The 14,802-nt window shown below is 60.9% G+C and overlaps 3 protein-coding genes across 5 annotated transcripts; 2 read left to right on the top strand and 1 right to left on the bottom strand.

Moving 5' to 3' along the window:
- The first annotated feature begins 7,641 nt into the window (after positions 1–7,641).
- Positions 7,642–8,910, top strand: CLDN9 (claudin 9). Its single transcript, XM_059155031.1, has one exon. It carries the CDS (start codon positions 7,776–7,778, stop codon positions 8,427–8,429), a length of 654 nt encoding a protein of 217 aa, XP_059011014.1. The 5' UTR covers positions 7,642–7,775; the 3' UTR covers positions 8,430–8,910.
- Positions 8,911–9,096: 186 nt separating this feature from the next.
- Positions 9,097–11,916, bottom strand: CLDN6 (claudin 6). Of its 3 annotated transcripts, none has more exons than XM_059154614.1 (2): positions 11,736–11,916; positions 9,097–10,321 (listed from the first exon to the last, which is right to left on the bottom strand). In XM_059154614.1, the coding sequence occupies exon 2, from the start codon at positions 10,291–10,293 to the stop codon at positions 9,628–9,630; it is 666 nt and encodes a 221-aa protein (XP_059010597.1). In that variant the 5' UTR covers positions 10,294–10,321; positions 11,736–11,916; the 3' UTR covers positions 9,097–9,627. The 3 variants fall into 3 exon arrangements, with proteins under 3 accessions (XP_059010597.1, XP_059010598.1, XP_059010599.1); XM_059154615.1 differs by lacking the exon at positions 11,736–11,916 and adding an exon at positions 11,275–11,403; XM_059154616.1 differs by lacking the exon at positions 11,736–11,916 and adding an exon at positions 11,155–11,177.
- Positions 11,917–12,458: 542 nt separating this feature from the next.
- TNFRSF12A (TNF receptor superfamily member 12A) lies at positions 12,459–14,559 on the top strand. The gene is made up of 4 exons (XM_059154621.1): positions 12,459–12,614; positions 13,362–13,466; positions 13,713–13,847; positions 13,946–14,559. The coding sequence occupies exons 1-4, from the start codon at positions 12,521–12,523 to the stop codon at positions 13,999–14,001; spliced, it is 390 nt and encodes a 129-aa protein (XP_059010604.1). The 5' UTR covers positions 12,459–12,520; the 3' UTR covers positions 14,002–14,559.
- Positions 14,560–14,802: the final 243 nt, after the last annotated feature.

Here is a 14,802-nt window from a genome sequence, read left to right as displayed (position 1 = left end):
GATGCACGTGAGCTCTCTCTCCCTCAGATAAATAAAATCTCTTAAAAAATATATCCAAATAGTCTTGTCTTCCTCTGCCCCACGGTGGTAGAATAAGTCACATCTTTTTACTGGTGTTAGAAAGAAAACCAGAAGACAAAAATGGAGCCACTTAGGCCAAGTCCCCCAATGGGAGGCTTAACACCTAACTTAATTGCAGTTCCCACCTCCCCCAGAAAGTCTCAACCTGTCAGGGATTTTCTGGTCAGCATGAATGAGTTAATGTCCCATGGGCCCTCACTATCCACCCCCACCCAAAGGAAGATGAGGTAATCCACCCAAGGCAGGCCCCTCCACCCCAGCAAGAGAAGGTGACCTTGCCTGGAACAATCTTTTTTGCTATAACTCCCTTGCCCCCTCTCCCTCCTTCCTATAAAAACCTTCCATGCTGTACAATTCCTGGCAGCTCCCTGCTATTTGGTGGATCAGATGCTGCCCGATTCTTGAATCACTTAAAGTCGATTAAATCTGCAAATTTACTCGGTGGAATCTTTGTTAACACTGGAGAACAGGATTGCAACCCAATATCTGGGCATGGGGCCACCCAGCGGACTGTCTCAGTGAGGGCAATGGGTGATAGCCTTCCTAACCCACCTAGCAATGTTCTGTTATTTTAATAAAAGTTTCTATATCCCGATTTTAAAGAGATCAATCATTCTCTCCTTTTTCCCGATTGTCACCCGTCATTTATACCCTTTGTTAAGGTAAATGCTCCATGTCATCAAATTCTGGTTTTGAATGATCTTTTCTTAAAGATAATTGAATGGGAATCTGCATAGGTCTTTTTTTTTTTTAATTTTAAAAAAGATTTTGTTTATTTATTTGACAGAGAAAGACACAGGGAGAGAGGGGTCACAGGCAGAGGGAGTGGAAGAGGGAGAAGCAGGCTTCCAGCTGATTAGGGAGCCCGATGCGGGGATCGATCCCAGAAGTCCGGGATCGTGACCCAAGCTGAAGGCAGACACTTAACGACTGAGCCACCCTGGCACCCCTCTGCATAGGTCTTGACCCACTCCCAGGCGTCTCATTCCAGAGTCCCCCAAGGGCTAACCTCCTTCGTCGGCGCGCGGCTTCCGTGGCTGCACCCTGACGCCAGGTGGGGGCGCCAAATGCACATGTGCAGTGCCTGGTCGCTGGGCTGGTGGGAGGTGGGGCCTGTGGGACTGCGGGGCGCCGTGATTGGTTGGGACACTCACAGAGAGCGCTGCCGCCTCTGATTGGCCGCCCGGAGTAGCTCGTGCCCGCCGGTGGAACCCACGCGAAGGCGGCCCGCGCGCCGGCCGGTGATTGGCTGGGTCGGTCCCTGCGCGCGCGCGGCCGTCCGTGGGAAGGACCGTCGAGGCGGGAGGCCGGCGCCGCGCCCTGGCGCGGACAGCAGCGGCCAAGCTGGCGGCGCGGCTCCCCCGCTCCCGCTCGAACCCGCGGCTCGTCCGCGCCCGCGCCCACTCGCGGCTGGGCCGGGCCCGCGCGTCGCTGTCGCTGACCCCGCCGCCCGCGCCGTCCCTGCCGCACCCGCCGCTGCCCGGCCTGCCGCCCGGCCTGAGCCCCGCGCAGCCGCCGCCGCCCTCGGCGCTAGCCCTGGCGGAGCTGCCGCCTCTGCCCGCGCTTCCGCTGCGGCCCGAGCCCCTCGCGCCCTGGGGCCCCGGCGCCCACCTGGCGCTGCCGGAGCTGCCGCCCGAGGCCTGCGTGCCCGCGCCGCCGGCCGCCGCGCTCGCGCTGCAGGACCTGCCGCGCCTGCCCGCGCCCGCGCCTCCGCCCGCGCACCTGCCGCTGCCGCCGCTGCCCGAGGCCGCCGTCGCCGCCACGCCCGGGCCGGTGGGCGCGCGCGGCCGGCCCCCGCTCGTCGCCGAGCCGCCCCCCCAGCCGCTGCCGCCGCTGCCCGCGCGGCCCGCGCCCTCCAGCCTGCTGGCGCCGCCCGCGCCCCGCGCCCCCTGGTTGCTGCCCGCCTTCCCCCCGCCGCTGCCGCCGCCCCCGATGCCGCCGATGCCGCCGCCGCACCTCTTCCTGTCGCCTCCCTGCTGACGGCGCGGCCCTCCCGAGACCGTCGATCCCGAGGGGCTGCGGGCGGGTTAGTAACCAGCCCCGCCTGGGACTGCCGGGCCGGGCGCCCTGACCGCCTTCCCCACCCCGACGGCTTCAGAAAGCCCTGGACTGCGCAAGAGGGAGGGAGTGTCCGGGGAGCCGCCCAGCTTTGGGTTGGAAGCACCAAGTCTAAAAATACATTCGTTTTAAAGAATAGGGTCTTTATTCCATTTTCCCCGCCCGCCCTACAGCAAGCCTCCTGCCTGGTTATTTGAGACCGTAACTCATCCCGTGTGCTGATAAGTGCGGGCTTATCAGAGCCTTCTGGACAGGGACGGGGGGGGGGGGGCGGTTGTTGGTGCGCCCACCGCACTTGGTTTGAGGAAACGAAAACAAGAGTTTGAAATGCCCTGACTGGGTCCGCAAAATGTCTCATTTTGCCCTCTAAAACGAAGGGTTTGGGTCCCATCACAAGGCCCTGCCCCACTCTGCGTGTTTGGCTTCCGGAAACCTGCCCGCGGCCTTACGAGTCGGGAGTCAGGCTGTGAACTGAAATAGATCCAAAGGTTCTTCCTGGGTGCCCCGGAAGAGCACTGGTGCTGATGGCTAACCGATACTGGGCCCAGGAGCAGCAGCATCACATGTAAGGACCAGGTCATCCCCACCAGGGACAGGAACACTCCCAAGGTGAGTCATGAAAGGAAGCTACTATTCTCCCCCCACAGTTGCTTGCCCTCTCCATCCCTACCCTGCCAGGTTCTCCCCAGCAGCGCACAACCCCGAATAAAAGTTCCCTTTGTTACTCAGGTGGCTTGGTCTCAGGTAACCAGGCAGATGTCCTATCTCAATGGGTCTTCTACAGGTCCAGAGTGGTATCGGGAAGCCAACTTGACCTTGGGCGACCTCTGAGAGCCGGGGATCCACCAGCAAGAAAGGCAGTATATGAATTTCCTGGGACTGCTGGTGCAAATCACCACAAACTGGGCCACTTAAAATAAAAAGAATCTGTTCTCTCAAGGTTCTGGAAACCAGAAGTCCAAAATCAAGGCATTTAGGGCTGTCCTCCTCCCAAGGCTCTTGGGGAGGATCCTCTCTTGCCTCTCCGAGCTCTTGGTGACCCTGGCGTTCCTTGGCTTACAGCCTTGTCCCTCCAGCCTCGGGCTCGAGCTTCACCCCGCCTTACCCTGTGTCTGTGTCTCAAATCTTCCTGTTTTTTTTTTTTTCTTTTGACACCCGTCACTGAGTGTAGGGCCCACCCTGAATCCAGAATGATCTCATCTTGAGGTTTTTAATTTGTCTTAATTACAGCTGCAAAGACTGTTTTCAAATAAGGCCATTTGTTTGAAAGCCACGGGTTCCAGGGCTTAAGGCCTGGCCTGTGTTGAGGGCTACCATGCAACCCATACGGGCAGTGTTCTTCCCCCGGAGAGGGGGGGCTGGCCCACCTCCAGAGCTGTCTTCCCAGCTTCCCCAAGCCCTGTGTTTGACACTTTGCCTCTTGCTGACCTGGAGCCCTGGGTGCCCTTGCAGTTCATCAGCAGGAGCCCAAGCCACTAAGTACCTTAATGACTCCCTTTCCCCTTTCTTGAATTATGGCCGAGTTCCCATTCCTGCTGGCTTGCTTCTTCCACTGACATCCTGCAGCTCTCCTCTCTCCGCTAAGAATCAGACTCTGCAGGAAGGACAAGACTGAAGGCACGCTCTGAAAGTTCACAGCCTTGAGGTGAGGGGCGACCCCCACTCAGAACCCCAGATGGGTAACTGCCGCCAGGTCTACAGAGTCTGACCAGAGTGAAAAGGCCATGATGCTGTTATCAAAAGAGTCTCGTGACAAGTCAGGCCCTACAGTGATCCCCCCACAAGGTGCGTGGGGTGCTCCCTGCCCGGGCAGATTCTTGTAGCGCCCCTGGGGGTAGGTAAGGCCGACTTCTCCCTTCCCTCATTTTGCAGCAGGGAAGCAGCTGAGGTTACTGCACTGGTGACTTACTCAGCAAGGTCTGACCCATCCTCCCTGAGGCTGCCCACAGCAGATGGGCGCAGAGCCAGTGACCTGACAGCGGGGTTGGGGTTGGGGGTCTGGGAGGGGGTCCTCCCGGTGTGATCAGATCCAGCGGCAGTCCAGTGCACAGGCTTTCTGGAGCAGGCTGCCGGGTGCCTGGAGGAGCAAGGGGAAGGAGGGAAAACTGGCTGGGGAGGAATGGGGTAGGATGTGGGGGGGCCAGGAGGCGGTTGTGGGCAAAGAGGTACTGGGACCCCCAGGTCACCCTCCAGCCCTGGGCTCAGGGCCTTGAGGTCATGGTCTGGAGCTGCTTCAGGCTTGTCCTGTTTTTCAAAGCACCTGTGGGCAAGTTTCCATTGAGCTCTGAGCTTGTTTCATTGTCTGGAAAATGGGGGTAGAGAGCTGTCATGGGACTCCAGGGTTTCATCTGCACCTTTTGGTTCAGGGGCCCGGGGAATCTGGCTTTTCTACCCACAAAGTCTGGGGCTTTGGGCACCTCTCCAAAGCCGAGGCTGGTGTTCCCTTGGAGTTGTGCAGTCCCCCTGCCCACCCCATCCTCTTCTTGGCACCATGGTGGCCTGGGACCTTCAGTTCCCCTCCTTTGTCTTTGGGCCACACTTTTCTCTAAAAGCCTGGCAGCTGTTGGGATTGGAGTTAATCTGCTTCCGCCCTTCCCCTGCCTAAGCCCAGCGCCGGCTGCTTCTGCCCACCTGAGTGGCCCCACCCCACTGTCCCTCCACAGAACAAAGATCTGGTCCAGTTGTGCTACTCCCCGAAGCAGTGAGTGGAGTGAGGCCGCCCTCCCTTCCCCCGTGCCTCAGTTTCCCTCCACAGTCCTGTGTTGGGGCGGGTTTCCCTCCCCCATCTCTTTCCAGAGCAGAAGCTGGAGGCCGTGGGGGTGGGGAGTCCAGCGGACTTGGAGGTGGTAACAGCACAGAGGGTGTCCGGGAGTCCTACCTCCATATCAATAGCATTCCAGCTCCACTGATGGTCCCTGCTGGGCCCCAACTTTAACCCTTTGGTTCCCGGATCCCACGCAGTCCAGGTGGCCTAAGGAGGGCTGAGGGTGGGAAGCCTGTCCCGCCTGGGGACCCTGGGAATCCACCCTCGGCCACTTAGCCCTCCTGCTCGCGGTTCCTCTGACCATCCCTGCTGACCTCTCCTTGTTCTCCCACAGCCTGTCCCATGTTCACCCCCCAGGAAAGCCTTGGCTGGGGGGTCTGTGTCTTCAGCCTCTGAGCACCCCCTCCCATGTGGCCAGCCCACCCCTGGCAGTGTGCAGTCTTCTCTGCTCGACTGTTGACCTGTTGAGCCCAAGAGGAATTTGGATCTAGAACACTGAGGGTCATGGGTGCTGCCCCCGGGGGCAGGACGCTTAGCCAGGGTGTGTGTGTGCAGCGCGCACAGGGACTGTCACAACGCTGGGGGTTTAGAGCTGCCGGTGGAACGGAGGGTCCTTGGCACCAGGCCTGACTGCAGGCTCATAGGCGACCTGGGCTCATCAGGGTGAGTTGATCTCATGAAACCCTAGGCTTTCTCTGAGTCTAGAGAGCAAAGAGACCCGGGGCTGGGCTGCCCAGGATGGGAGGCCCCGAGGGAGGGTTGCTGGAGCCCTCAAAGACTTGGGCTTCAAGTCGCCTCGACAACTGCTTCAACCTGTGTGTCCAGATTCCTCCAGGCCCCCAGGCTTGCCTCTGTTTGCCCTTCTCCTCAGCCGCCCCTCCCCAGCGTGAAATCCAGGGCCCCAGGCGCTGGATGAACTGGGCAAACAGCCCCGAGATTCCCCAGGATCACTGCGGCCTGCAGGCTCAGTCACGGCCCCCTCTGGCCCCTTTCCATTCCCTCAGGGTCCGCGGGGCCACCGCAGTCTACCCCACAGCCCTGCTCTTGGGTGCTGGCCTCAGTCTCCCTTTCAGCAGTTCTCTCGAGCTTTTTTTGGTAGATGACCTTGTTGCAAATCTGATGAAAGTATAAACCTTTCTTCCCCAAAGTGCTAAAACCGCATTCCCAGAAGCAGTGCACCAACTGAACGGGTGGAGAGGCGCCCAGTGCACATCACGCCCAGGGCCCTAGAGCGGTGCCTTCAGAGCCCATGTTGGGGGGCCCCAGTGGCCCTGTTACTTCCCAGGTTGACAAGGGGTACCCCCTCATAGAGCAGATAGGCCATGGGCACTCCCTTCTCAGGAGGAGGTATGGAAGTGAGATGCTCTTCTAAGTGGGGCCCCAGCTCTGCCTTAAAGGGTCCGCCTGCCACCCAGGAAAGTGTATGAAAGGAAGGAATTTTCATCAGCGTCTCCCATTCTTTTCCCCTCAGTTCCTAGCACCCAGAAAGGGGCTTGAGGGAGTTCATGACCCCCCATACGAAGGGCCCATGTTTGTGGGTCATGTAAGGTTTCTCACAGGGGTATTAGACCTAAGAAGGGTAAGGACCTTGACCTTCCATGATCGGTCCCTGGTTGGTGGCAGGATTTGAATTATAGTCTGAGTCCCAGGTTGCCCCCACAAGAGGAGTCACAGGCTCCGACGGGGTCTCAGGAGTGGGAGGGTCTTTCCTGGGGACAGTGAGGCAGGGTTCACCTGGGGTCACCTTCTTGGGCTCCTCCAGAGTGACCATTTACTCCTCATGGCAAAGCCTTGGGTCCTGGGACTCGCCTCCAGCTGGGGCTTCTGTCTCTGTTACTCTTCCCCCTTCACCCACAGACCCCTGTGTGCCCCTCCCCTGCTTTCACAAGAAATTCTTTATCCCTTGGCCCCTAGAGACCTGTGGCAGCTCAGCTGGGCCCTCAGTTTCAGTGTGGGGGTGGAGACAGCACACCTGAGCTGGGGTGGGGGGGGTTTCTAGGCCGTTGCCTGGGTGATGCTACCTGAGCTGGGCTCCAGGCACCTGTCGCCCAGGGAACAGTGCGGGCGGGGCCCCTCCCTTGAGAGCAGCCGGGGCCACTGGGCTGAGACTGAAGACAGATCAGGTTCCTGGGGCGGGCAGGGGGACAAGCTGGATTGGGGGGTGTGTGATACTGGGGGATCCGGGTGTGTTGGCAACACGGAATGAAACGCCTACAGGGAGGAGTTGCTGGGGGAGGGGGCGGCGGCCTGAACCTCTACTTCTCTTTGCCGAGACTGCCAGAGCTCCATCCCCCGCCCTACTCCTTGCTCCCCAGCTGGCCAGTCTGTCCTTTCCCTTGTCCCTGCATTCCCACAGGCACCGAGGTTCTTTCCTTCCCCATTCCGGTCGCAGTATCCCCTCCCAGGCTCCCCATCCCACCCCTAGCTCTGCCCGCTGCCTGTAGCTCCCGCTTTCCCCAGTCTCGGCTCCACTGCCCCTCCCCTGCCTCCACCTCAAAACCCCGCCTGCACCTGGGAGCCAGCTGAGTCCCCAGGTGACACCCACAGACGGTGTGCCGCTGCGCCTCCGGCGGGACAAGGCTCTGCTCAGCCTGCAGGTGGGTCCGGAGGGTCTTTGCAAGCTGGGTCACGGGGGCAGTGGCCAACAGGACCCTCGAGAGAACGCCTCAGCTGAGGGCTGTGAGACTGATCTGTGCGTGTCCGGATCAGAGAGAGGTGCTTTGCAAGAGGCCCACGGATGTGAGGGACAGTCCTGGCTAAGGCCACTGACTTCCCCACGTCCTGGGCACTGAGACCCCCCACCCAGTGGCAACGGGCCCACCCCTGGGAGTCAAGCAGGCCGTCTAGGGTTAAGAAGACCTGAGCGGACAAGATGGCTTCAACTGGCCTTGAACTCCTGGGTATGACCCTGGCCGTGCTGGGCTGGCTGGGCACCCTGGTGTCGTGTGCCTTGCCCCTGTGGAAGGTGACCGCCTTCATAGGCAACAGCATCGTGGTGGCCCAGGTGGTATGGGAGGGTCTGTGGATGTCCTGCGTGGTGCAGAGCACCGGCCAGATGCAGTGCAAGGTCTACGACTCCCTGCTGGCGCTGCCCCAGGACCTGCAGGCTGCTCGCGCCCTCTGCGTCGTTGCCCTCCTGCTGGCCCTGCTCGGACTGCTGGTGGCCATCACAGGGGCCCAGTGCACCACGTGCGTGGAGGACGAAGGCGCCAAGGCCCGCATCGTGCTCACCGCGGGGGTCCTCCTCCTCCTCTCCGGCATCCTGGTGCTCATCCCCGTCTGCTGGACCGCACACGCCGTCATCCAGGACTTCTACAACCCCCTGGTGGCGGAGGCCCTCAAGCGGGAGCTGGGGGCCTCCCTCTACCTGGGCTGGGCCGCTGCTGCCCTGCTCATGCTTGGGGGGGGCCTCCTCTGCTGCACGTGCCCTCCACCCCAGATTGAGCGGCCAAGAGGACCAAGGCTGGGTTACTCCATCCCCTCCCGCTCAGGGGCTTCTGGACTGGACAAGAGGGACTATGTATGACGTGGAAAGTGTCCCTGGAAACCCGCAGCTCAGAGTCTTGACCTTGCCCCCACTGCCAACACCTCCCGAGGCAAAATGCCTTTCCCAGAAGCTCCAATCAGGGCTGGCTATGGAGTGGGGTCCCTACGGGTCCTTCTCCTACCTTGCCCTCTAGGCAGAGCCATAACTGACAGGGTGTGGCCCTCTGCCCCCCTAACCTCCCCACTCTGCTCCCCCTGTACGAACTGCTCACTTCTTTGATCCACAGCTTAGGCTGGCCATCCTCTTCCTCTGAGGCTACCCCTGGCCTAGGAATTCGAGCTTCCCCCAAAGGGCAGAAGGTCCTTGGCTCCAAAATAAGGAGGGGATCCCTGCCTGGGGTGGGTCCTCCCCAGCCTGGCCACCACCTGAATCTAGAGGTCCAGGCCAGGAGCCCCAGCCAATCACCCCACCCTCTATGCCCACCTGCCAGTGGGAAATAAACAAGAGAATTTGTACCTTGGCTCTTCTGGTCTGTGGCTGGGTGGGGAAGACCAGGTGGCCTTCCAGGGGGCTGTCAGCCTACGGCTTGTGCAGTGGAGACCCTCCCTTCCCGGGTGAGGCACAAGGATAAGATGAGTCCCTTGTGTTCTCCTCCTCCCCTGCCAGGTTGGCACCCAGCAGTCCCCCAGCAGCACCCAAGGCAAAGAACAAAATAAGACATGCTTTATTCAGCAAAAACTGGTGAGTGTGTTGGTGGGGTGGCGTGGCAGAAGTGTGCAGGGTTGAAGGTGAGAGGATCAGGGTGGTGGGGGGTGGAGCATCTGGAGCACAGCTGAGGCCTGGGAGGTGGGCAGTTCTTCGGTGTCCGTGAGGCTTGAGAGCCCCCAAGGGTTCCAGAGGCTGGCCAGTGAGGAGGGACTTCAGTACAGGCTGAGAGCCCCTGGACGGCTATGCTGGCCCACAGCTTCAGCTCGCCTCCAAGAAGGGGATGCCCAGGGTGGAGAAAGATCCAGAAACCAAAGCATCTCCTCCTTGGCGCCATCATCCAAAGGCAAGAAATACCAACAGCAGAGCCCAGGAGAGACCTGGGTTCCTTGGTTAGGTTATCAAGTGAATTTTAAAAATACCCGTCCCCACAAGAGTGAAAAAGAAAAACAATCCCCAAACTGTGTGCGGAACCGTCTCCGTGTCTCCAGCCCAGCAGGTTGCTGAGGGAGCCTCCACTCCCCTACCAGAATTAGACGTAATTCTTAGTGGGGTACTCAGGGGCACCCTGAGAGGTGGCGTGTGCGGCTGATGCCGAGTAGCGGGCCATATAATGGTTTGGGCCCCGGGACCTCCCAGAGGGACAGGTGCAGCACAGCAGCCCCCCGCCCAACAACAAAAGGCCGGAGGCTGCCCAGCCCAAGTAGAGAGAGGCCCCCAGCTCCCGCTTTTGGGCGTCTGACACCAGGGGGTTGTAGAAGTCCCGGATGATGGCGTGAGCCGTCCAGCATACGGGGATCAGGATCAGGACCCCTGAGATGACAAAGATGATCCCAGAGACTAGCACCAGACGGGCCTTGGAGTCCTTGTCCTCCACGCAGGTGGTACACTTGGCTCCCGCGAGGTAGACCAGCAGCCCGAGCAGGGCCACAAGGAGGGCAACGACGCAGAGGGCGCGAGCAGCCTGCAGGTCCTGGGGCAGCGCCAGCAGGGAGTCGTAGACCTTGCACTGCATCTGGCCGGTGCTCTGCACCACGCAGGACATCCACAGACCCTCCCATACCACCTGGGCCACCACGATGCTGTTGCCGATGAAGGCGGTCACCTTCCACAGGGGCAGGGCACACGACACCAGACCATTTACCCAGCCAAGCAGTGTCAGGACAATCCCCAGGATTTGCAGACCAGCAGAAGCCATGGCCAAGTTGAGGTTGAGAGGAGCCGCACTGGGGGACAGAAGCAGACGGATATTAAGACAGGCTGGTCCAGACCCTCTGTTACTGATGAGGGCCAACTCTCACACCACAGGCTGTGGCCCCACCACAGGGCAGTGTTATCTGACAGCAAAGTAGCCAAAAGGGCAGGAATCCCCCAAAAGAGGGCAATTTCCAGGTGCCCTCCTTGGGGCACACAGATGGTGGGTTGGCTCTAGCCAGGAATTTCAGGCTCAAAACCTGTCAGTTTCAACATCAAGATTGGAGATCCAAGCTTCCTCCCCACCACCCAATAGCAGTGTTTAAACCCCTCACCCCAACCATACCCCCAGGTGGGTGGTGACCTTTGTGTCTCAGGTGACCCGTCATACCTGGCCTAGCCAGGCCCTACCTGTCCCGGCCCAGCCTCAGTCAAATTCCAGAGGGGGCTGGAGAAGTGAACAAGAAAAAAAATTCCACCCTCTTGCCCAAAAGCTCTTCCCAACGGCTCTCCTCTGACCCCCTGGGTCCTGCTCTTCTGCCCTCCCTTAGGGTCACACTGAGGATACTTCCAAGGCTGGGGACATTTTCTTGTGCCTTCCTGTCCCAGATGCCATCCTCTCAGGATTCAATTCCTCTAAAAGGACCTAAACCCTCGGAGTGTGTCCAGCTAACTGCCCCCCTCACTTGTCTCCCCACACATCCCACTCTGTTGTGGCTAGGTTCGGGGGTCAGTTCTGCTCGAGGTCCTGTTGCAGCTCTCCGTTGCCCAAAGATTCCACACAGGATTTGGACCTTAAGTTAGCACCGGCCCCAGCCGCGTGGCCAGAGGACAGACTGTGCACTCATTTGCATCCCGCCCATACCTGACGGAGCTAATGACCGCGAAGGAGATCGGACGGGGCGGCCCACGCCAGGCTCATCCCAACCCCGGCGTCGGCCCTCCACATCCAGGCACCCAGCACCTATCCCCTCCAAGACCCTACCCCTGTCCTCGACCCCTTCTCTTTCCGCACACTATGGGGTCGGCTTGGCGCAAGGGCGCCCCCTCCTGCTTTCGATCTGAGTCCTGCCCGAAGAAGGGACGGCAGCTTGGGAGCGGTGCTGCGGGAAGGGCTTAATGGCGGCGGTAATCAGCAGGGTATGCTCCGGTAGGTGAGGGGGAGGGGGGCCCCGCCCCAGAGAGCAGCGCAGGTGGGGGAGGGGCGCCCGGGTTTCGGTGCCTTTGTCCCGGGGGAGGGGGAGGGGCGTTTAACCCTTCCGTGGCTGCAGAAGAACCTGACCAGCTCCGCAGCTTCGGGGCAGACCCCCGCCCAGGGGCGGTGTTCCCCCAGTTAAGTCCAGGTTCTCTACATGCACCCCTACCTACACCAACATACCCGCTGCACCCCACTCCTTGAGGAGTCCGCCTCTTCCCCTCCAACGCTGGCACTTCCCCCAGGCTCACCTGCAAAGAAGCCCAGAAGGATTCGTAGGAGCCGCAGAATGTGCTCACGGGGGCGGAGGTGGGGGGTCTTAAAGAGGCAGTGACGTCACTGGACCACCGCCCCGGGGAGGGGCAGAGACCCCTTTCCAGACTGCGGCGCGCGAATCCCAACCTCGTCAGCTGGGGTCGCTCGAGCCAGGGGCCGCTGCTCCGACGTGTGGCCCGGGGGGTGGGACCTCAGCTGGCTAACGCCGGCCCCCAGTGGGTCAGGGCACCGGGAATGAAGCCCTAGCTTGGCTCTTGACTCCGCGACTTACTAGTCCTGGGACCCTGGGAACTCACCCAACCTTCCCAAGGTTCAGTTTTACACTCGGAAAAATTGGAGACGACAAGAGCACATTTAACTGTGTAGCTATGCTCCAAGGTAGAAATTAAAGACATTATTATTATTATTTGTTATGTCGTTATCATTATACTCCGGGGTCCTTAAAAAAGCTGCAGTTATCTTTGAGATGCGTTGTTCGTGTCTGATTGTCGCCCGCAACTTCCTGGACTTCCAGCATCCACAGCATAGGGCCAGGTCTGCGTCCCTGCGGGGTCCCCGCCGCAGGCGCACCGAGTTGGTGCTTTTTGAGCTAATGACTGAATTAAGCGGGCCAGGCTGGGCGGGGCGTCCAGGAGCCGGTCGCGGGGCGGGCCGAGCCGAGGGCACCGCCCCGGAAGGCGGGGGCGGAGGCGGGGCTGCAGCTCTTCGCCCCGGCCAGCGCGCGGCTGGCTCAGACGGCCGCGGCCGCGGGACGCGCACCATGCTTCCCGGTCCGCTGCGTCCGCTGCCGCGGCTCCTCGTGCTGGGGCTCGGGCTGGCGCTACTGGGCGCGGCGGGCGGGGAGCGAGTGCCAGGTACGCCGGGCGCGGGCTGGGCGGGAGGTCGCGGGGGCTCTGGGAGCCTCTCGCCGGGGATCGGAGAGCCGGCATTGGGAACCCGGAGAACCGGGCCGAACTTGGGGGGAAGTAGGCGGACACGGGGATTCGGGGTTAGGTGTTCTCCAGACACCGCACTCCCTGGCCCGGAGAGGTTCATCCCGCTCCGAATTTCATCCGCAGTCTCGGCCTCAGTTTCCCCCATTTCAAATGGGGGGACGGCTTCTGTCCTAATAAGTCCAGACTCAGAAGTGGAGGGAAAAAGAAAGTTTGAGGGCGGGATGTCTCGTTCGGTGAGAAAAGGCACGCCCCTATCGTGTTAAGTACCTGGTTCTGTCTGGCCCCATTGACCAAAGAGTCTCGGGGGGGTCGTATCGAAGACACGGGGGTCGGTACCCCCTATACCATGTGGGGTGCCCCCTTCCATCCGGTGACTTCAGTGCCCAGTTATGCGGGGGGAGGGACTGGGGTCGGGCCGGGTGCCCAGGAGTGAGTCACCCGCCGGCTGCGGGGGGGGTTGGGGACCTGATACCCCCCCCCCAGCGTCCCGCGCTAGGCCCCCCTTTCCCCCACGCTGCTGAGCCCCGGCCGGGCCGTGCGGTCACCTGTGAGGAATGCGGGGGGAGGGCGCCGGTGACTCACGTTATTTGAGCCGGCCGACCCTGACCTCAGCCCCCAGAATAGCCGTGCCCCGCCCCAGCCTCTGACCAGCGGCCCCCTCCCCAGGCACCACCCCCTGCTCTCGCGGCAGCTCCTGGAGCGCAGACCTCGACAAGTGCATGGACTGCGCGTCTTGCCCGGCGCGACCACACAGCGACTTCTGCCTGGGCTGTGAGTGGGGGGAGGGACCAGGGGCGAATGGACCAGAGTAGAAGAGTTGCGGGGGTGGAGAGGGGAGCAGTGGGCTTCAGATCTGGGGAATTAATCAGGAGTGGGGGTTGGAGGTGGGGTGGGAAGGGATAGGATTAGGGCAGGGGCCAAGGTGGAGAAAAGGCGTGGGACTTTCCCCCAGGTGGGATCTAGGGGGCGGGGCTGGTACCGAGAGGGGCGAGGCCTAACTTGGAATCCCGCCCCCAGGCGCTGCATCCCCTCCAACCTCCTTCCCCCTGCTGTGGCCCATCTTGGGGGGTGCTCTGAGCCTAGCCCTCGTGCTGGGACTGCTTTCTGGCTTCTTGGTCTGGAGACGGTGCCGCAGGAGAGAGAAGTTTACTAGTAAGTGAGCCAGCCCCTCCCGTCCCGTCCCCTCCCCCCACGCCCCATTATTCCTCACCATCTCCCTGCTCCTGACCACCCCTCTTCTTATCTTGCAGCCCCCATTGAGGAGACCGGCGGGGAGGGCTGTCCTGGTGTGGCACTGATCCAGTGACAGAGAGAGCCCTTGCCAGCAGGAGGCCACACCCACTTATCATTCATTCATTCATTCATTTTGGAGCCAGCCCCCTCACTCCAGACACAGCCAGAGCCAGACTCTTCCAACCACAGGGGTGTGGAGGGATGGGGGACTGGTGAATCAGCTCTCCGAGGCCTGGGCCCAGGCTTCAGAGGAGCCTTCCAAGGTGTCTGACTGCCCTGTCTCTGGCTCCAGGACAGGAAAGGAGCCCCACGCTGGCTCACACCAGACAGCTGACACCAAGGAACCGCAGCATTTGCACAAAGGGTCCCTCCCTCCGCCCCCATGGCCCGAGGGCCCGAGGGCCAGCCAACATCAGGCCCCACCCACTCAGACGGACGTTCTGAAATTCCACCGTGGGGTCTCTGCCTGGGGGGTTAGGGACCTGTTGCTAACACTAGGGGGCTGGCCCTCTAGGGGGGCTGGCCCTAAGACACTGTCCCCCCCACCCCCAAAGGGGGGGAAATATTTATTTTGGGGAGAGAGTTTGGAAGGGAGGGAAAATTTATTAATAAAAGAATCTTTAACTTTAAATGGTTTGGAGAGTGGCATGATCCCCAGCCCGACTTCCCAGAGCTGGAGGGAGGAGTGAGTCAGCCGCGGGGGTGGGGGGGTGAGGTTCTGACTCACACATTCTCAATGCCTGAGCCCAGCCTGCCAGGACCTGGCCGGGTCCTGACCGTTTTTTCCAGGGAAGATTTTGAGAAACCCCAAGCATCCAGCGTCCCAGCCTTCCCATCTTCCTTCCCAAAAGGTCCCAGGGTTCCAGACGGAAGC

The sequence above is a fragment of the Mustela lutreola genome, chromosome 17, assembly GCF_030435805.1.
Source record: "Mustela lutreola isolate mMusLut2 chromosome 17, mMusLut2.pri, whole genome shotgun sequence".
NCBI classification, from domain to species: domain Eukaryota; kingdom Metazoa; phylum Chordata; class Mammalia; order Carnivora; family Mustelidae; genus Mustela; species Mustela lutreola.
This window is presented reverse-complemented; position numbering and strand designations above follow the sequence as displayed.

Coding starts and splice junctions, on each gene's coding strand:
- CLDN6 (XM_059154614.1), bottom strand. CDS start 10,293: ATGGCTTCTGCTGGTCTGCAAATCCTGGGGATTGTCCTGACACTGCTT.
- CLDN9 (XM_059155031.1), top strand. CDS start 7,776: ATGGCTTCAACTGGCCTTGAACTCCTGGGTATGACCCTGGCCGTGCTG.
- TNFRSF12A (XM_059154621.1), top strand. CDS start 12,521: ATGCTTCCCGGTCCGCTGCGTCCGCTGCCGCGGCTCCTCGTGCTGGGG. Junction 12,615..13,361: donor GGGCGGGGAGCGAGTGCCAG/GTACGCCGGGCG, acceptor CCCCCTCCCCAG/GCACCACCCCCTGCTCTCGC. Junction 13,848..13,945: donor CAGGAGAGAGAAGTTTACTA/GTAAGTGAGCCA, acceptor CTTATCTTGCAG/CCCCCATTGAGGAGACCGGC.